Genomic DNA, 20,074 nt, shown 5'->3' on the forward strand with positions numbered 1-20,074 from the left:
CAACAGCAGACTTGCTGAGGTAAGCTGCGATGCCCTGAATCTCTGATAGACTGATTCACCGCACTAAAGCGACGAGTTTATATTCATTCTATAGGTTTTCACAGAACGCTCCTTTGATGGTGAATTTCAGAGTTTCTATCTCGTCTCAATTCACACCTTCCATCAACGATAATGCTCAAGCTGATGCTGTGGCGCATTTTTGCTGGTCCCTAATCTCCTGACCTTGAGCATAAGTCGGGACCAAGACTAGCTCCCAAGTGAATTTCTTTTCAAACATGCCCTATTAGAGGGGCGTGTCTTCTTTGACTTGCTTTCTGATTATTCTTGGTTCTATTTCCCATACATGGGTCATGTTTCCTAAAATATTCGTTCCATCCAGCTCATCAAGTCCTCTAGCTCTTGTTTGGTAAAGATGCCCGACAGCATCGAGGACGACGACAGCATCTCTGTCACGTCAACAGTACTGAGCGAACCAAAGTCAGAATATGAAGTTGAATGCATCCTTACGGAACTGATGTTCCCGGATGGTGTCAAGTATCTAGTCAAATGGGAAGGCTACCCTGTTGAGAGATCAACCTGGGAACCGGAAGACTCTTTCGCCGACCCCCAGACTCTGAAAGACTGGGGGGCTAAGAAGAAAGCCATAGACCGTGGGGATGAAGAGGAGTTCGATCTTGAAACGTGGGAGAATCGACTAGAAGCGCTGGAAGATGCCAGGGACGAAAGGAAACGCAAACGAAGAGCCAAACGGGCCAGGCTCGGGCTACCGGTGTACGAGACGGAAGCAAGAAAAGAAGATGAGAGCGACAGCAGCACTTCGAGCGATGAACCACTAAGTGCCCTTCGATCAAGACTACATGAAAATAGACGATCATCTTCGGATAGCTCTCTGCAGACCTCCAGACAGCTCGAGTCGAGAGTTACAGATTCGGCCAGTCTTACACATGAGCAGGGACCAATGGCACAATCTAACTCCACAAACTCCAAGGATGATGAGTCTTCCAGTGTGCAGCACGGCGGTAAACATGCACCCCAATCTGTTCCAGCACAACCGGTTAACCGTCATTGCAACCCTGGTTCCACGGTAACACCGTCTAGAAGCAAAACCTCTACACACACAAGTGCACCCCTCCTTCTGCCTAGAGGCCCTGCTCGTGACCAAAGAAGCCTGGGTGGCTCGCTGTATGCTCGCAAATAGCGGCTGAAAGCCGAAGGGAATGATAATAACGAGAAACCTACACTCTTCAGAAATATCTCTACCAGGTGGAAATACGAGAAAGCACTACGTTTTGAGCCTGCCCCTGATATCACACAATTGGACCTACGACGGCCATCAGATTGGGCGGCAAGTCCAAGTGTGCTAAATACGGATATTATACGCCCTATCAGACGTGCAGAATCCAACGAGCTCTTTGTAAGACAAGATACTCCTCAGGCCACTTCGGCCAAGGCAGAGAGCATACCTCAGGAAGATTTGTTTCCAGAGAGGCCCATGGCACCTTCACGGTCATTTTCCACGGGCACCACATCACTTCTGGGTCAGTATTCTGTGACCAGCCCGGATTCTAGCCGACCGCCTCTGCAAAGAAATCCTACCTTTTCTTCCCGCGATGATTCGATCAATGCAGGCCTTAAGAGGCGCCTAGATGCACCTTCAGAGCCGTCTCGTCCTGCTTCATCAACCCTAGGAGGTCCCCCACCTCGAGGCCCTAGGCGGTCTACGCTTGCGGGCCCTGCTCACAGAAGTGATTCCAAACCAGGTTCCCACGAAGTAGAGGTGCGGTTGTTCTATGGCCCGGAGAAGACCAGAGTTGGTTCAGTGGTCATATGCGGCATCAATGAGCTTACCAAGCTCAAGATCACCAGCTCGAGTAAGGCAAAGGACGTTGAGGTCTGGTTTGAACACCTGTGTACTATCGACCAGTATGACTACTTATGCTCGAAGGTGAGAAACCAAAGACACCATTGATTGAAGTCGCTGACCTTGACCAGTTATCAAAACCAAAAAATGCGAAATTCTGCAATGGCTGGGTTGAAGGCTATTCATATAATACCCGATATATCAGTGAAATGGCGAAGACATTGCGAGACGGCAGTCTTGTCGGTATCTGTTACCTAAACACTGTAGGGACCAAAAATGTCTTGCTAGCCTATGCTACTGGATCGGCGGAATGGGACTTTCTCAACGAAAATGGGTATATCAAACCAGGCGTTTCGTTGCGTATTGCCGCAAGAGCGCCCCTGCCTCCTATCAGCGAACTGCGCAGATTACCAACCATCAAAACCAGCACGGCTTCTCAACCAGTGTTACCCACAGAAGGGCCAACCTCTGTTACGGTTGATACACCCTCCGGCCCTGTGACTATGAGGGGTCGCGAGAGCTCCCCAAGACAGGATAGGCAGCATCCTCGTCCTGCTTTGACTTTGGACACCAGTGAATCAAACGCAAAGACGGAAGAACTTACGCCGGGACTCAGTCAAAGTGCTACTCGGTCTCCAAAAAGCATTGGGAGCGCTCTCACAGAGGATCCACAGTTCAATAAAGATACCGAGATGAAGGATTCCGTCATGACAGACAACTCCATCGATCTCGACGCTATCTTTAGCAGCCAATACAGCATCAGCTTCCGGGAACTCGCATCAGTAAACGGGTCAAAATCTAAGACCCCAGCCCAAGTTTTCTACGTATGGTATCCAGATAGCGCAGAAGCCGAGTACCAGGTACTCGTGGAATTCCTGAAAAGGCACAAGGTCGTTATATACTCAAACCGGCTTCCGGAAGACTGGGAGCGATTTGCGCGAACGGTTTCTCACGGGGTCGTTATGGTATGTCTAGTTTAAAGAGTGTTGCTTCACGGTATATGCTGACAAATACACTTTTAGTTCTATGGTGACTTTCTGAGTTTTTATGATCTGCCTTACTTCCTGGACTTGACGCGGAAAGAAATAAATTTTTGGAGCGTGTCCTTGGCTGCTCCGTTGCCGTACGCAGATGGAACAGCACATCTTCAGCGCCTCTTTCCTCACGGCGGAGTCATCCTCCTTACGGAAGATCTTTTTCTCTACGACCAAGACTGCGTGGTAGTGATCTTAGCATGGTTTGAGGAATTCGTCCGGAGGAGGTCTCCCGGTAGCTGGAAGATTATGTTTCGTCCTGATATTCTGAACTGGCTACTTAAGAAGACGGACGAGTTTGAAACAAAATCAGTTGAAGAGAGGAAGAAGGCACGGTGAGTTTCAATGCTAGGAGATCTGAGGGTAAAGAAAGAACTAACCTATATCAATTAGCTGGCTGGATATGTATGTTCTTATTCTCAAAATGCTACCTCGTCGGTATCACTACCACCATGACCCTCAAAACCCGCCGCATCTCGAAGGCGCTCGAGAAGAGGACGGGACCCATAACCCGGTCATCTCGTTTCGCAGTATACCCAGCTATGGTCACCGTCAGGAGGACGAACACGATGCTATCCCCAAAGGGTTAAGACAAGATCAGCGCGATACTGATCATCTAGTCGAGTTCTTCGCGGGCTGGAGCATCATCAACAGCCATAGATTCCGCCGCTTCATCGTGGCGTCTCATTACTCACAAGAAAGATGGAAAGCATGGAACCACGTAAGTACCTTCTACATCATATACATCTTCATAGTCCAATAGTTCTGATAATAAACAGCTTGAACTGCACCAAGGTGGTCACGATTTCATGAAGAGTCAAAAGATCGACGCCAATGCCATCTGGGCGGAACTCGTCTCAAATACTCCTAGAAGGTCGGATCCATCTCGTTCAGCGCGAACTCCTCGAACGCCTCGAACGCCCTTTGTTCCGACCAGTGTGAAATGGGACCCTAGCAATACCCCTGGCACCGTGGCCACTGCATCCGCCAAAGCTGCTCAGGCGCATCACACTCAATCAGCCCACAAATACCCCGACCCGTATGTTTGATCTTACGCACACACAAGGTACATACATACATACATCGCGAGTGATACCCTATTCTTCTGGTCTGCATGGATTCATCCTATTATTGATTGCGAATACCCCCAAAGCTCCTGTCAGCTGTTACATGAAACAACATGCGAATATTCGATTCCAGTCTATGGTTCTACCCCTGTAGATGTCTTCCTGTCGCTATTCCAATCTATTCTACTCTATTCGTGTTTAATTCTCATCTTGTTATCCTTGTGGATGTTGCGTTATGTCGAAGGTTAATCATACCCTGTGAATAATACCAGAAGTAACTACGGATGGGAGAAGAATAATAAGAGTTAGTAGTTAATTACCCCTCCTTTCTACCCTTTTCGTGCCGGCGCGGTTCCCTTTTCGTCGCGGCGCGCGGGATCTCGACAGGTAGCCTCAGTATGGCGTATACTATGTACATACTTAGTGTTGATATGGGTATTGAGATAGTAGTACGTCCGTACGTACAGATATGCATAGTATGAATTGAAAAAAAAATTCCATTTCATCCCGCTAAGTCGTAAAGTGGACAGGAGGAATGAAAAGTCTCGCGAGATAATGACATGGTAAAAGAACGCCCTATGCACCACACGGTCCGGTTCCCTAAGTGAAGACGAATGACACATGGCAAGAAAGACAGACGGGGTCCAGCTGGACCATGAAAACAGATATGATCATTCCGAGAGGGGGAAACGAGGTGGGGGGGGTATATACAGGGTCATGACATGTGAGGGTTAGTAGGGGAGGGCGGGGGAGTTGGAATTATTGCCCGCCTGCAGCGCTCGAAGCACGGTTACGGTACTCCTCGAAGCTGGATGCCGATTGTGAATTTGAATTCTTTGCATTCTTGTTCTTCTCCTGTTTCTCCCGACGCATCTTCTCTTCCCATGCGCTCTCCTCGGCTGCAATCATGGCGTGGAAACGACCGCCCTGGCCGCGAGCTAGATAGACTGGCTTCTCCTTGCGCTCAGCGACAGCCTCGGTGACGAGAACGAATTTCACGCTAGAGCCTGGCGCTTCGTACATGGCATCGCTAAGGATGGTTTCCATCTCTGTACGGAGAGCACGCGCGCCGGTTCCCATGGCCAACGCGTTGGTAGCCACTTTATGCAGAGCAGGGGTCGTGAAGCGGAGTTCAATTCCCGACAGCGAGAAGAGGGTGGTGTACTGGGCCAGAAGCGAGTTGCGAGGCTCAGTGAGTATCCGTAGGAGCAAAGGATGCGTTAGCGGAGAGAGGGCGGTGGTGACGGGGACACGGCCAACTAGCTCGGGAATGAAGCCGTAGGTCTGGAGATCATTGGGGGTGAGGAGATCCAACGGATTGAAGTAAACAGGTTCTTCATCAGACGAGGAAGGCGTTGCGGAGGTGAAGAATGGAAGATGCTTTTTGTACAATGCTTCCTCCTCTGAACCCGGGAGGATCCGGATGGGCTGGCTGTTCGGGGAGACGGATGTACCTCGTCCATCGCTGGAGCTGGCAGAAGCGCGCACGGGCTGTCCAAATCCGATCGAACCGCGAGATATTCGATCCATCACCATCTTATTCAACCCAACAAACGCGCCAGAGAGGATGAAAAGGATGTTGTCGGTTCGGACGTTGTAGACTTCCCCTTTGGGGGAGGGAGCTGCGGCACCGGAACCCTGATAGGAATTGCCCAGTGGATTGCTCGAAGGGTACTGATGATGGCTTGTTGGCCCTCCAGAACGAGGAGCACTCTTCTCTGGTTTGGCATGGACCTGGATTGTAGTGCCCTCAATGATCTTCAAGAGCGCCTGCTGTACGCCCTCACCACTGACATCTTTCCCGTGGCTGACTTTGGCGGTCGCGATCTTGTCTACCTCATCCAAACAGATTATACCTCGCTCCGCTGCTTCGACATCGTAGTTGGCAGCCGCAAGAAGACGGTGCACACAGACCTCTGCATCTTCTCCGATGTATCCCGCCTGCGTAAAGGGAGTGCAGTCCGACATGCTGAAAGGTACGGAGAGTACTCGTGCCAGCGTCTTTGCCATCAGCGTCTTTCCCACTCCCGACGGTCCCAGTAAGAGAATGTTGGACTTTTCCAATTGCAACGGAGATGTATCAACGATTGGGGCGGCGTCCAGCTTTGGTGGGGTCGGTTCCTGTCGTTCCGATACATGGACGGTCCGTTGTTGGCCAGGGAATTCATCTGCACAAGTTCATATCATCAGTATGAGATCTCGTTCCAAAGGGTCCTTTATGGGTTTCACTCACCTTCCACTGGATGGCTTTCCATCGCCTCCCTCCGTTGTCGCTGAGCTTCCAGTTCCGCTTCCTCCTCTTCCCGCCGCTGGAGCTCCTGCACCCGCTGGTAGTGGTTGTATACGGCAACTGAGAGCACCTTCTTTGCCCGATCCTGGCCAACGACAAACTGGTCCAGATACTGCTTCAGGGCTTTGGGCGTCAGCCGCGGGGCCCCGAAGGCGGGAGAGGATCCAAGAGGGCCATCTGTAGGCAACCCAGCCTCATAAGTGCCTGTATACCCCTGACCGCTGAAATCGGAACGGTGGAAATGGGAGAATGTCGGGTGAGAGACGGCCGTGGCAGAGAAATGGCGGACGCTGCTTTCAGCGGAAATAGCACATGATGAGCGCAGACGAAGGGGACAAGCAGCAGAGAATGGTGTCGCTCCAGCGGATCCCACGGTCTGATAACGCCCGCGGAGTGACCGGGCAGGCAGCCGCAGCATGGCTGCGGGGGAAATCAGAGACGAGCAATTGGATCTGCTATCCGCGAGGCAGATCAAGGACGGGTAAAAAGAAGAGAAGATCGAGATCTGAAGAGAATCCCTGGCGAGAGAGAGCTGGATGTGACTGAGATGGTCGATCGCCGCGATGTCGGAGCCGGAGCTTTCCCCGCAACACGTGACGCTTATCAGATGTATGTAGTTCTTCCCTATTGATATTAATAGAGAATTAATTCCCTATTCCTTCACTCGGTAATAATTATCTCTCCAGAATCAGCTTCTCACAAAGTCGATGCGTGGTTCCTTACTGAGTGACATTCCCATATATTCCCCCGGTCCTATGACGTTGGACTGAGTTCCAAGTTCCACGGCATCGGAATTTGTTTTTAACTTCAACCTTGAGGTTCAGCCAGTAGGTACAGAGGACAACTGTCTATTCAAAGTCTATTTATTGTCGCTATTCCGCCCATAGAAATCTTCCAGAATTTCACTATACGACGTGGAAGGTTTCTCGGGGATTGAAGTACAATGTATGCATGCGAAGAAGTTTGGATATGGGGAAATGATATAGAGAGATATCGTAGTTAATTCCAGGCTTCATATTCGATGATGGTTATCATAGCTAGGATTCTTCGAAATTAAGGAACCGTAAGAGTAGAAATTTTTCAAAGAGAGAGAGAAGAAGAAAAAAAGGTAATAAAGCTAAGTAGGGTATTGACGCAATTGCATAGCTCTATAACTAGTTACTTACTGCAAACCATTACTTTGCCGGGAATGTCAGACATATACCATATAATTCTATGAGAACAGCAAATAGCGCTAGCCATAAGATATATTATGAATCGTTGGATCGAATAATAATTAGGTATAGTAGTCGTCATTGGTCTTCTCTTCATACTGAAGCGTCGCGTGTTAGTTAAATGCTACAACGGGCGCGCTATTTTTAAGTAGATAGTGGCTCCGTTCTCGCAAAGCCGATTGTCACTCAGATCCTACAGTCAACGAAGATGCGACTTCGGAATAAACCGATGAACCAACAAGAGTCAAATTTCTTGTCGATAATAATGATTTCCGTGAGTATGGTAAACTCTCTAGCATCGTAGATCGTAGATCGTTGATCGCCTTCAGACCTTATCTGATAGTCGATATCGACGGTTGTCGGTGCGTACGGCCGGGACGCGCGTTCGCTTGGATTTACCAACTCCGACTTCAACAGCTGTCGAAATAGGAATATTTTTTCGACGAGATTGCGTGGAAACGGCTTTGTTAAAGCTAGGTCTTTGAATCCAGACCGTCGAGGGGTGGATAGAAGGTCGATACGTGTAGTATATAAGAATGGCCTCTGTCCCCCGAGAGATCTAGACATGATGGAGAGAGGATACCAAGCTTCTCCATTGTCAATAATAATATGATGATTATGCCAATAATCATGCTTACTCTGCATCGTGGCATGATGCTTACTCCTACTCTGTACATCCAGCAGGATGAAAGGATTTATTACCTTTACACAGCGCCGGGACTCTTTGTTCTCTGACTAGCTGACTTCATACTGAGGTTACCAGTCATGTCATACTCATCTCGTTCAAGCTGACCGCATGCCGATCAACAGTTGTCACTCTGCTTTGTGAGAAATGGCATACCAACTGCCTCCTTTTTTTTTTTTTCTTCATCTGTGTCGGAAGCCAGCGGGTGAGGCCAAGCTTATTGGGATCGCCAGCATACCAGACGGGCCGTTCCCCCGTCGAGAGTCCTAAAACCAGCAATGGGCGCGCAGCAGCAATTACCGCAAGGGTCGAAGAATGCGCATCGAAACATCTCGCAAGGACCCTGAGAGATTGCACCAAGATTACTGGTGCACGGTCCGGTCTGTCCCTGAGAGATGGCTCAGGTCCCGCGCGGGACGAAGCATTTTTGTTTTTGTCGCAGAGTTCGTGCAATTTGCACTGTGGCCACCGGAGAGCCGTCTCAGAAGTCCAGCGGTTCCATCCCAAAACCTTGGTTGAGGCAGAAAAGGTCATTTTACCGGTCGCCACCGATCTGCTGTTTTCGTTCCGGAGATCGCCCAAGCAGTCCACCGGGGATTCGTAAGTCGATAAGCGCTGTATGGGATACGAACTTCCAAAAGGACCCAGTCCTGCAGGGAATTCCTCATGGTTGGATGGCTGTTTACCCGTTGATCGCCATGAAGCTTTTTCCTTGGTCGAATAACACCGTGGGACGAAGCTTCGGTTAGGGCGATCGTGGCGCAGACGGTATCACAGCAGCTTACGTGGTGTATCTAGTCTCACCCTGGGTGTATGACCCTGTAACGATGCCATTACCACGGGACGAGAGAGGTAAAGAACAGCAAGAAAAGAGACGAGAAGAGAAGAGAAGACACAAAGGGACAACTAGACTAACTATGCTGGATTCCTCAGTATGTGATAATCATGCTGGGTCCATGAAGATCAATAATGGAGACTTGACGTTGGTATTATTATTGTTTGTTGTTCGTCCATCTCTCTATCTATCGTGTTAGTTATTCATGTTCCCTGACAACAACCAGGTTAGACTGACCGAGCTTACAGATAACTAGTGCAACTCAACTCATCAGCATGCCTCATGACGTGCTGGATCTGATGTGACCGTGTGGTTATACTACTGTTACATGAACAGTTGAACTGTTGAACTGTAACAGTTGAACAGGTAACTACCTAACTAAGGGGAATCGGACAAATAATTGCTCGGGCGGTCTGTCTTCTTTTCTCTTCTCTTCTGCCAATAATCCCTTCTCCTGCAGTTATTCTGGGAAACGCGGCTCAGCTGGCAACTAAAACCAACAGTGGCTGAACATAGTCCACTCTTGTCTTGTCCCTTATCCCTAACTTCTCTATCTTGTCTCGTCAAATTGCCGTTTCTCTCCTGGGTTCCACTGCGACCGGTCTGAGCGTTCCTCGACTCCTGCCATCCGGCAACTTCCCCAATCAGGTTGGCCGGCTGCTCCATCGTGTCCAACGTATCCAGCAGAAATGTTCTTTGTTCCTGCGAGCGCTGCCGATACTTGCTGCGTCCGGCGTGGGTTCCAGAAAGTCAAGCTTTCCCCGTAGCTGCAGTCATGGACGACGCGTACTGCGACCGCATACCTCGTCGTAGGTTCCGCTGGCATTTCCTTCCCTCAAAAACGGGCGTCAGGGCATCCTTCGCGGACTTCGTCAGGATGCGATCTCGCAAAGGCGTACTCATGCTGTCCGCCGTGGGATTTTTCGTTTCCCTGCTCCTTGCCCTTTCCTATCTGACAGTCGGCGTACTGTCGAGTCCTCACGATGGGCACACATTCTTTGTAAGGCGCCCCCCTCTTTGTCGCCCGCCTTATCGTCCTTGTCCACAGCACACGGAACTGACCGCGATGGATTTAGGGGGGCAAGAAGGATCCGATGAGGCCGCCGCAGCAAAAATATCTAGAAGAAGCCGCATCATATTCAAGGTTCGTTTGGCGATCGACTAACGAAGGGGAAAAGAAAAGAAAAAAATTCCCCAGGGCGCGAATCACTCAACTGACAATACATCTCTTGAAGCAGCACATTTAAAAAACTAAAATCGACGTTGAAACGGATTCACGTACCAGAGCACTACCACAACCCTCACGTCTTCGATGATCCCCGCGCGGAGGACCCGACCCTTCTGCCCAAGATCTATCACCCCTATCCGGACTACGAGAGTTCCGAATGGAAGCAGACGCACCGCGGAAATTTCCAGCCATGCATGGGCCCGCGCGGTATGTACCTGAATGAGAGTCTGGAGGACAGAGTCGGAGTCTATGTTGGAATCCCGGAGGGTACGTTTCTTCATCGTTCTTCACACGGAAAAAGAGTTAGGGATGCGGATGGGCTGATGATGCGATAGGCTTCCCTGCACCTGTATTTGGTACGCACCAGACTATCGGACTCGATGGAGAGTTGTCCTACGACCGTTACACGAGATACGGACCTTACGGATTTGGTGAAGACGAGGATGATGTGAAGAACTGGATCAAGCCGGCCCCCGTGGATTGGAATCGGACCGACTGGGGCTCTTTGCAGCGCCAGTGTGTCGAGCGCAATGCTGCTCGCTATGCCCAGTCGACCCAGGAGCAGAGATCGGCCAAGGTGACGATGCGACCGGAGCATCGGACGGCGATTCTGATCCGGACGTATACCAACAAGGAATACTCCGAGGACGACAAACGCGTGCTTCGGGCCATGATCACGGAGCTATCCTTGCATTCAGGAGGCGAATACGAGGTCTTCCTGCTGGTACATGTAAAGGACGATACCATCCAGATCAACAAGAAGGAAGTTTACGACCAGGTCGTCCGCGAGACCATCCCCGAGGAGTTCTGGGGCATCGCGAAGCTCTGGAATATCGAGACCGTGCGGGCTCCGTACCCGTATCTCAATCCTGCCGTGGTGAATGTGCACCAGTCCCAGTGGTTACCCGTGTTGTGGTTCATGAACGAGAACCCACAGTTCGACTATTTCTGGAATTGGGAGATCGACACCCGTTACACCGGCCACCTCTACGAGTTCGCGGAGAAGGTTGCCGAGTTTGGGCGCAATCAGCCTCGACGGGGTATGTGGGAACGCAGTGAACGCTTCTATATCCCCGGCCTCCACGGCGACTACGATAATGAGTTCCGCAAGTACGTTGACCAGAGAGTCTATCAAGCCATTTGGGGTCCGATGCCCGCGCACGATGTCGAAAATCCAACGGGACCTCAGCCGCCTGTCAAGGATTACAGACGGGACAACTACAACTGGGGTGTTGGCGAGGAGGCTGATTACATCTCGTTCCTGCCCATCTTCAATCCCCAGAACACCCACTGGGTGCTGAGAGACGACGTGATCGGTTATGAAGGCATCACGACTCCACGACGCGCGACCATTGTGACGCATTCCCGCCTCTCTCGAAGACTATTGCAACAGATGCATCAGGAAAATCTGTATGGTCGCCACATCGGCTCCGAGATGTTCCCGCAAACGATCGCTTTGCTGCATGGCTACAAGGCGCTTTATGCCCCCCACCCGATCTGGTCGGACAAGCCGTGGAAGCTTGAGCGTCTGGACCGATGGTTCAACTCTGGTATTAACGGAAAGTCGGGTAACACCATCGACAGTCCGTTCTCGTGGGGTCGTGAAGCACGTTTCGAGGACTTGTCCTGGTACTACCGGTGCAATATCCCTGGTCGATTATACTGGAACTTCCTAGGATGGGAAAAGGACAACACAGGCGGCCCAGACGTAAGGACACCCCGGCCCCTCTCAGGAAACTCTCATGGCCTTTTAACTGACCATCTCCAGTATGAACGCCGCTACGGACGACATGTCTTGCCTTCAATGCTTTTCCACCCGATTAAGGATGTACAGCCAAATGCCGACAGCATGAGCTACCGACTCCCGACTTAGCCAATCCGGCTTTTCTTTTCTTCTAGACTTCGACTATTATCCCATTTTTTTTGTTTTTTTCTTTTCTTTTCCGCATTATACCTTCTTGTACATATTAGGGGAGCATGGGCTCGATTGGGGTACACCATACATACCATACCATTATTGCATATATGCATCTATGTATTAGCATGTCAGATTAGATTTAGCTTCTTAATGAGTCTCAAGACTAATTCAATGGAAGAGTCATTGAAAACCGCAACCATCGTTCATCTTTTATCAAATAGTTGAAAAGCAGCACTTTGCAAAGCACGCACTTCGCAAATACGCTTCCACGCATCCGGCAAGAAGCAAATCTACTCGCTACGTCATCACTCTTCGCATCGCCGGGTATATATCTCACATTCCTTAACGATACAAAGCCAAGACAAGTTTTCGCGCAATAAAAATAAGCAACAGGCTCAGAAAGTAGGGTATAGCATTTATCCACCTTAAAATTGGTCCTCCTAGAGAAAAGTGTAGTTAGACAGCGCTGGTTTATGGTACAATAATCTCAAACCCCGTCTTGACTCTACTCTAACCTATAAAATGTTGAACTATGATGTCCCAATCCATTACCTAGTATAGTAGTATAGTAAAAGGTGAGAAAACATCATGCGTCCCTGATCTCATTTACACGCAACCACCGCCTCTTCACTGCCCCTGCCAAGCATCTTGGCGTGGCGTCTAGAGTCAAGACAATAGACATCTGCCCATGTGCGTAAATGGCTCGATGGTGCGTGTGCGTGTCTTGACTCTGGTCTCTGCGTGGACCGTTGGTTAGGTATCTGGGTGATCTGCGAGTGAGGATGATCTGAGGTTCTGAGTTCCACATGGATGTGTTAAGACCCGGTTTTTGATGGATCAGGTAGGTATGGGTAGTAGGTAGGGTAAAGGGTGGTGACTACTATTATATGTAGTGGTGATGTTGTTTTGTTGTGTTGGGGTAGCTATGTTGCGTTTAGGAGGTCGGGTTTGTTGATAGAATATATATTTTCTATATGGAAATTTTCAAGCTTGATGTTCTTTTTATCTAGTCTTTCATTATGGGAAGTAGATACATTGACAAGGTCTGCTCGTTAGGAGGCTGAATTGTTCGTCTTTAAATATACTATGCGTATTTTAAAGAATCTCCAGAGACAAAACAGGGAACCTCTGAAGAAGGTCGTAGCTCTTCGGTGCACCAGCAGCGTTACATCTTGCTGGTCAAGTGGCTAAACCCCCGGATCATATTGGAATCCATTGCAGAAGAGAGTTTGTATTTACTGATTGGAAATTAATGATGGGATAGGAGCATTAATTCCATTCAAGCACCCTTTGTATCCTCAGCAGAAAGTTTGATGACATATTTCGTCGTAGTCTACAGTCATATCAGTCACTATGAAATCCCTTGACGAATCCAGGACCATCAGAGTATGTTTGTAAATAGTCGACTCACCTTACTATCAGTAAGTAACCTTGTAGTCTCCGTGAGCTTCTCCAGAGTAGTTTCCTGCACCGCAGGCACAACCACTCCTCTCCGAACAAATTCCACCGCTTCCTGAATATCCCCCCTAGAACCTACGGAGGATCCAATCACACGGAAGCCATTATCGATAAAATTCAACGGATGAAACTGCACCAGCTGGTCTGGCGGCGGAATGCCCACACAAACCAATGTGCCAAAAGGCGCCAATATCCTAAAAGCATCTTGATATGCACGGCCCGATCCTGCAGTTACTAGAACAGCGCCCGCCCCGGCCCCTCCTGTTATCAACTTGGCGGCAGTGGCCACGTCCTCTTCTTCCGAAATGTCGATAAATGCTTCTGCCTTCAGTCCAAGACAGTATTCCCTCTTCTCCTTCCCCATATCAATCGCGAGAACTCTGTATCCCATCGCGGCCGCATACTGGATTCCCAGAGCTCCAACCCCACCACCGGCCCCTGAGATCGCAACCCATTGACCGGGAACCGCGCCGCAGATCTTCAGTGCCTTGTACGCAGTGACGCCGGCACACATAATGGGGGCCAGCTGTTCATCAGACACCCCTTCAGGCAGAGTGACTACCGACCGCGCGGGAACGAGCGTGTATTCAGCGAACGTCCCATTGACACTTTTCCCGGAGAAAGTCTGCGTCTCGCACCGTGTCTCCCCGCCATCAGTCAGACACATAACGCACTTCCCACAACTATCGCGAATCCAAGAGACGCCGACGCGCTGACCGATTTTCAAAGATGGGTCATTGAGATGCTGCAAGGCTGATCCAAGAGCAGCGATGCGCCCAATCCCTTCATGGCCGAGGATGGGCTTGGTTGGACCCAATTCCCCCGAGGCTAGGGCAATGTCGGTGCCGCAGATGCCTGTTGTGGAGAGTTTGACGAGTAGGTCAGTTGGGCCTGGAGCTGGCAATGGGAGAGATTGTAGCTCGAAGACTGGGGAAAGGCCATGTTTCTGTAATCTGTCAGAATTGGGATATAGCATACAATATTATGCATAGTGTAGGTAGTTAACTAACCACGATAACGGCCGCTTTATGGGTGGATGGGCATGAGCCATTCATGTTAATTCGGTCGTACATTTTTTCTTATCCAGATCAAATTCTAGAGTTCATGAGATACTCTGTAGATGCATCAGTCTCATCAAGATCGAATAGATAGTACCCTATTTCAGCGTGGTATGCAGACGTTAGGCTCAGGGACGGTGTACTGTGCACACAAGTGACGGAACTCAATAGCATACACTTCAATGGCCCGCAGCTAAGACACTACCGCTGATATAAATACCTTAAGCGTATTCATAAAAACCAAATATATAAATATATCCGCTTCCATCAATGCCCATTTAATAATACAAGAAACAATGAGCTTGACTGAAGCGTGGCGGCGGGGAAGAAGTGGGACAGCTGCGTTTCGGATTGCGGGGCAAGTGGGATCAATGTCTATGGACTCTCTTCATGGAGTGTACTTACTCTCTGGGATTGGTTATCGACTATATCCAACTACAATATTCTGATTCATATAAATTCTAGCTGTGCAAGCATATAACTAACGTGCAAGCTCTCTATCTCTATACCTCAGCATACCGTATGGGAATTTATCTGTTCCAAAAGAAAGAACCGAACCTGCTCATCAGAAAAGGAAGCCATAACAGACGACCTTGAAGCCGCTCCTGCAACATTAGGTGTCAAGGAAGCCTCTTTACAATAGTCTTATCTTAGCGAGGCTGAGGTGCTCATAATGATATTCTTCCGCTCTCTCAGATGATATGCCAACTAAGTAGTCCAGTCCGCTTGGCTGCTCTCTATGGCGTCTTCTCCTCGAGATAGATATTTCGTTGCTCAGGGTTACTTCGCGATGCTCATTCCCATACATAAGCTGCTCCAACATTGAGGAATATGAGACTTTGTATCACGTATTCTTCAAGTTAACCACTTCCAGTCTTTGTGATCACGATTCAGGAGCCGCGGAGCGGAAGTGGAGAGCAGACTCCGTGTATGTGATCTTCTAGAGCGTCGATGGTTTCAGGTTATTGACATTGATAGAAAGATTCTGTTCTGGGACTGCTCTTCAAATAGTATTGGTTAACACCGTATGTGACGTGTCTATCGATGGCTTATTATCTCAATCATTGATACCTAAGGAATATAACTATGTCTGTCGGTAATCAATTATGGGCAGCTAACTAAGCTAGCTAGCGTGCCTCAAAAACAGAGAAAATGGCTTTTCGCTGAACTGCAAATCAAAGAGGAACTCAGAGGTCTCTACGATTCCTTAATGTGACATTGAAAAGACTGTTGTGTCGATATTGTTAAGCTCCAACCATTACTTGCTGTCCCACGTGGCCCAGCACCGCGAATACCAGCTTGTACTGGATATAGGGCGCTCGCTCAGTCCGCTTACCAATGCATCTTTCTCTCAACCATCGGGGAGAGTCCGATGGTCATGGTTGCAGTCATGGATTCGTCGTGGCGACTAGAGGACGCATACTGGGCAAGTCTTGTCGCACATGGCCGAAGACCACTAGTCGTGCAACAGCAATGACTGAAGCTGACTTTGAGAAGTGCCTTTCTAGGGGGAATTTAGAATTCATTAGGATAGTGGAAACCCTTGGGATTGCTCCTGTTGACTTACTTCCCATGCACTTGGGTAGAGTGCCCCGTGTTCTTGTCATCAGTGACAATCGACAATGAGCAGAGACCTATATACGCGATACACCCCGATGGACTTGGTGATCCTATGTGATCCTACCATAGTCTGGCAAATTCCACTAGATTATCCAGTCAATGAAATGCCTTCCATCCAGAGTATGCAGATTCTTCAGTGCTCAAGATCTGGAGTCGATATGAGAAACAGTAGGATCTTCTCGGTTCTACGAAAGAGTCCTAAAGCGTATTGCGATTCAGGCATCCGGGACATTCCACTACGCTTGAAATAAACTGATATCTCTTAGTTTCTGGAAATGGTTTCCCATACTGCCCTTAGCTGCAGCATGAATACGTCAGACAGACCTCCATTAGAGCACATATGACCTTTGGGCCAGCGGTACTTTTCGGCTCTTACCGACTTACAACAAGTATCCCTAGAGGGATATCCTTCACTCGATCTATCATATATGGGAGTTGTCGGCCGAGAAGTCTGCACTTTCGTGTATGTCATTGGGGAACAGGCGAATAATCAGTAAGATGGCATGATTTCCTGGTGCACGGACTGGAAAGTACGTAGGTACATGATGGTTATCAAACGCTCAAACCTCTCGGCATGTCCGGATACGGCTCGCAAGCGTCTTAATTCCTCCACAGCGAGTATTAGCCAGCCCATGGCGCCGATTTCCCCGGCTTTTGGCGCAGAAGAGGAGCAATAATGTCGCATCCGAGGCTTTACTCTATAACTACCGAACCATACCCCAGCTCCACTATCGAACGACCTGTGACCTGTGACATGTCTTTGGATGATAAAGTTCCGCCATGTTTATAATACAGAAGCTTTCTGGCTATTCCGTCCAGCTGCAATGCTTCCTAACTCTCTCCACGGTTAAGCACAGGCACCCCGTGGGGAACTTCCCCCACGCGTGAAGCCAACGTGCACCGGACTTGGTCCGATGAAGTCTCATGGTCTCACATCTCTACTTAACGTGGAAGGTTGGCTAAAATCGTATGATGGCATCCCCAAAGCGTGGGGGTAAGCTCGGGGAGGAGTTGATAACCGCCACCGGTTGCAGCGTCGGTAAAGGCTCCATGCAAGAGTGTATGTCATGCCGGGCTGTCTATTGGAGAAATCGGTATTACTACTTGTTATGTTTAAGGATTTAGCCTGATCACTCGGCCTCTTCCTCTCCGGAGTGGCTTTCCCCACGTTCCCCAGACCCCGCAGTTGTTACCCCGGACTCCAACTCTATAAGGTTATCAGGCCGTCCCGTTGTTGTCTGCAGAGATGAGAATTGCTATCCGCCAAGCTCTTCTACACTCATCACGTACTGTACTCTCGATATGGCGAAGGAGATATACATCAAAGACCATGAGGCGATGGGGGAAAAGGCCGAGATGGCGCACGAGGAGGTCGTGCACTTGATGGCATTGACGGAGGAAGAGAAGATCATTGAAAAGAAGTTGCGTACGCGCATCGATACCCTGATTATGCCACTGGTGATTCTGGTTTATCTCATGAACTACATCGACCGGTACGTTTTTTGAATAATTCCCCGATATCAATCTGTACATGTCGCTCACTGTCGCCTAGGAATAATTATGCAGCAGCCAAGCTACAAGGTCTAACAGAAGATCTCCATCTGACCGACGCGCAGTATCAGACCGGTCTCTCCGTCCTTTTCGTTGGTTACATCCTCATGCAGGTCCCATCGAACATATTACTAAACTACGTCGGCCGACCCTCCATATACCTGGGATTTTTTGTATGCGCATGGGGCCTGGTTTCTGCATTGACTAGCCAAGTCAAGAGCTATGGAGCTATGGTAGCATGCCGCTTCATCCTAGGATTCGTTGGTAAGTTTGTGAAGGCTAGTCACGAATCGATCAACGAGAATTGTAGACTGACGGAATCTTCAGAGGCACCATTCTTTGCAGGCGTCTTGTTCTACTTGTCAAAATGGTACACAAAATCAGAGCTTGCACTTCGCATGAGTATCTTCTACGCCGGCTCTCTTCTTAGCGGTGCATTTGGAAATCTGATCGCAGCCGGCATCCTCAGTGGACTTGCAGGCCACAGAGGCATATCCGCTTGGCAGTGGCTGTATATCATCGAGGGAGCCATCACTTGCGCCATCGGACTGGTGATTTGCTTCATACTACCGGACTTCCCAAACACATGGCGCCTTCTCTCGCCGGAGATGAAGCAAGTCGCCAACCGGCGTTTGGCGATTGAAGCAGCTGAAGCCGATGTGGACGAAGAGGGTGGAATGACCCAGCTGCGTGGTATCAAGTTGGCCTTGACGGACATCAAAACCTACCTCTTGGCTCTTGCGTACATGGGAATTACAGGCGCTGCTGGATTCCAAAACTATTTCCCAACACTAACGTCAACATTGGGATATAGCAAGATTATCTCTCTGCTGCTGGTTGCACCTCCATATGTGTTCATGGTGTTCTACAGCATGCTTCACTCACACCTATCCGACAGATATTCCCACAGATTCTGGTTCTTCATCTACCCCATCCCCGTCACTATCGTCGGATTTGTCGTTTTCATGGCGACCTCCGGCTTCGGACCGCGATATTTCTCCTTCTTCCTCATGATCTTCGTCTTTGCGCAGAACGGCACTCTATACTCCTGGATTGCTAATGCTATCCCACGACCCCCTGCCAAGCGTGCGGCAGCGTACGCATTCATCAACTCAATTGGCAATTCTGCCAGTATCTGGACACCGTACACATATCGCGAATCCGAGGACCCATACTATTACACGGCGATGGGAGTTTGTATCGCATTGCAAGTGCTTGCTCTAGTGTGTGCGATTATCCTACGCATCAACCTGCAGAGACAGAACAAGCGGCTTGAGCGCCTGGAGGATGAGGATATTACTCTTACGGAGAAGGAACTTCAGCGCCTACGCAAGACGGCGGAGATCGAAGGCATCGACGTTGCGGCAGCCAGGCGCCTGCAGAAAGGCTTCCGTTACACATTGTAGTTAGAAACTCATGATAGTTTGATGGGTTCAATAGGAATTTCAGGAATTATTTAATAGTACTACTTACCTAGTGCCTCGGGCTTTTCCCGTCTAAATCTGCTGTGCTGCCAGTCGTTCAGGATTGAATAATAAACTGTGCTCGAAATTCGAGACTTTACTAATGGCTCTTTAGAAGCCTTCCAGGCGTATTTGTAAGATGTACATTAGGTACATTGTCAATCTCATTCGGCTCCCGGGCCGTACTGTAGCTGGTCATGTCGAATCCTAAATAGCACCGAAGCAAGGTCATGACTTGAACATCGTAGCGGCACCAGCTATATCGCTTCCTTGCTTTCTTGGCTCCAGATCTAGGGGAGGTAGACACCATGTTTATGTCCTATGTACAGAATAAGTCTAGATATTCGGATCTAGTAGTTTGATCATGATACAGATGGATTGACGACAGGTCACCATACAAACGTCCTTTGTGCCGACAGATCGTTCCAAATCTATGGTACTCTTAAGGATGTCAGTTATGTCAAGTTCGGTCCGCAGTCCAGAATTTCTATTCGCCTAGCGATCCCATTGCTGACTATGCAAGGTAAATGGATGATATGTCGGAGCCTGTCTACACTACTGTACAGGCAGACCTCCTGTCGGTTTTCTTCCAGGCCTTTCTAGCTCCATCCACAGAGATAGATAGGCTGAGCTAGTTGCTAGAGAATTCAAGCTCAGCGAGCTTCTCTCCAAGATGATATGCTTTGAGCGCTGGCTCCGTCTGCAGAGACTGATGTTATACTCTGAAAACGCATCCAATGAGGAAGATGTGTTCATCAGGAACTGTAATAGAGTTAAAGGGGCAAAAACATA

The 20,074-nt window shown here is 49.2% G+C and overlaps 5 protein-coding genes across 5 annotated transcripts; 3 read left to right on the forward strand and 2 right to left on the reverse strand.

The window, feature by feature from the left end:
- Positions 1 to 412: 412 nt before the first annotated feature.
- On the forward strand, positions 413 to 3,658 carry C8Q69DRAFT_408795 (hypothetical protein; the record flags this gene model as incomplete). Its single annotated transcript, XM_028628219.1, has 7 exons — positions 413 to 1,172; positions 1,209 to 1,476; positions 1,639 to 1,945; positions 1,993 to 2,371; positions 2,525 to 2,826; positions 2,884 to 3,191; positions 3,289 to 3,658. 7 exons carry the CDS (start codon positions 413 to 415, stop codon positions 3,656 to 3,658), a joined length of 2,694 nt encoding a protein of 897 aa, XP_028481494.1.
- Positions 3,659 to 4,721: 1,063 nt separating this feature from the next.
- Positions 4,722 to 7,001, reverse strand: C8Q69DRAFT_438658 (ATP-dependent Clp protease; the record flags this gene model as incomplete). The annotated part of the gene is made up of 2 exons (XM_028628590.1): positions 6,196 to 7,001; positions 4,722 to 6,130 (listed from the first exon to the last, which is right to left on the reverse strand). The coding sequence occupies exons 1-2, from the start codon at positions 6,668 to 6,670 to the stop codon at positions 4,722 to 4,724; spliced, it is 1,884 nt and encodes a 627-aa protein (XP_028481495.1). The 5' UTR covers positions 6,671 to 7,001.
- Positions 7,002 to 9,331: 2,330 nt separating this feature from the next.
- C8Q69DRAFT_118312 (hypothetical protein) lies at positions 9,332 to 12,328 on the forward strand. Its single transcript, XM_028625181.1, has 4 exons — positions 9,332 to 9,986; positions 10,063 to 10,130; positions 10,225 to 10,481; positions 10,550 to 12,328. The coding sequence occupies exons 1-4, from the start codon at positions 9,762 to 9,764 to the stop codon at positions 12,085 to 12,087; spliced, it is 2,088 nt and encodes a 695-aa protein (XP_028481496.1). The 5' UTR covers positions 9,332 to 9,761; the 3' UTR covers positions 12,088 to 12,328.
- A 754-nt stretch (positions 12,329 to 13,082) lies between these two features.
- On the reverse strand, positions 13,083 to 14,990 carry C8Q69DRAFT_481285 (alcohol dehydrogenase). Its single transcript, XM_028631593.1, has 4 exons — positions 14,825 to 14,990; positions 14,601 to 14,686; positions 13,544 to 14,536; positions 13,083 to 13,465 (listed from the first exon to the last, which is right to left on the reverse strand). The coding sequence occupies exons 2-4, from the start codon at positions 14,661 to 14,663 to the stop codon at positions 13,412 to 13,414; spliced, it is 1,110 nt and encodes a 369-aa protein (XP_028481497.1). The 5' UTR covers positions 14,664 to 14,686; positions 14,825 to 14,990; the 3' UTR covers positions 13,083 to 13,411.
- A 2,492-nt stretch (positions 14,991 to 17,482) lies between these two features.
- On the forward strand, positions 17,483 to 19,346 carry C8Q69DRAFT_118357 (MFS transporter). Its single transcript, XM_028625182.1, has 3 exons — positions 17,483 to 17,761; positions 17,821 to 18,083; positions 18,147 to 19,346. Exons 1-3 carry the CDS (start codon positions 17,571 to 17,573, stop codon positions 19,223 to 19,225), a joined length of 1,533 nt encoding a protein of 510 aa, XP_028481498.1. The 5' UTR covers positions 17,483 to 17,570; the 3' UTR covers positions 19,226 to 19,346.
- The last annotated feature ends 728 nt before the right edge of the window (positions 19,347 to 20,074 follow it).

The sequence above is a fragment of the Paecilomyces variotii genome (genome assembly GCF_004022145.1).
Source record: "Paecilomyces variotii strain CBS 101075 chromosome Unknown C8Q69scaffold_16, whole genome shotgun sequence".
Lineage (NCBI taxonomy): Eukaryota > Fungi > Ascomycota > Eurotiomycetes > Eurotiales > Thermoascaceae > Paecilomyces > Paecilomyces variotii.

What these genes read in the sequence shown, in the direction of transcription:
- C8Q69DRAFT_118312 (XM_028625181.1), top strand. Translation starts at nt 9,762, where the DNA reads ATGGACGACGCGTACTGCGACCGCATACCTCGTCGTAGGTTCCGCTGG. An exon ending in ACGATGGGCACACATTCTTT is followed by an intron (nt 9,987 to 10,062) that starts GTAAGGCGCCCC and finishes CGATGGATTTAG; the next exon opens with GGGGGCAAGAAGGATCCGAT. An exon ending in GAAGCCGCATCATATTCAAG is followed by an intron (nt 10,131 to 10,224) that starts GTTCGTTTGGCG and finishes CTCTTGAAGCAG; the next exon opens with CACATTTAAAAAACTAAAAT.
- C8Q69DRAFT_481285 (XM_028631593.1), bottom strand. Translation starts at nt 14,663, where the DNA reads ATGTACGACCGAATTAACATGAATGGCTCATGCCCATCCACCCATAAA. An exon ending in ATAAAGCGGCCGTTATCGTG is followed by an intron (nt 14,537 to 14,600) that starts GTTAGTTAACTA and finishes GACAGATTACAG; the next exon opens with AAACATGGCCTTTCCCCAGT. An exon ending in GGTTACTTACTGATAGTAAG is followed by an intron (nt 13,466 to 13,543) that starts GTGAGTCGACTA and finishes ATATGACTGTAG; the next exon opens with ACTACGACGAAATATGTCAT.
- C8Q69DRAFT_118357 (XM_028625182.1), top strand. Translation starts at nt 17,571, where the DNA reads ATGGCGAAGGAGATATACATCAAAGACCATGAGGCGATGGGGGAAAAG. An exon ending in CTCATGAACTACATCGACCG is followed by an intron (nt 17,762 to 17,820) that starts GTACGTTTTTTG and finishes ACTGTCGCCTAG; the next exon opens with GAATAATTATGCAGCAGCCA. An exon ending in CTTCATCCTAGGATTCGTTG is followed by an intron (nt 18,084 to 18,146) that starts GTAAGTTTGTGA and finishes CGGAATCTTCAG; the next exon opens with AGGCACCATTCTTTGCAGGC.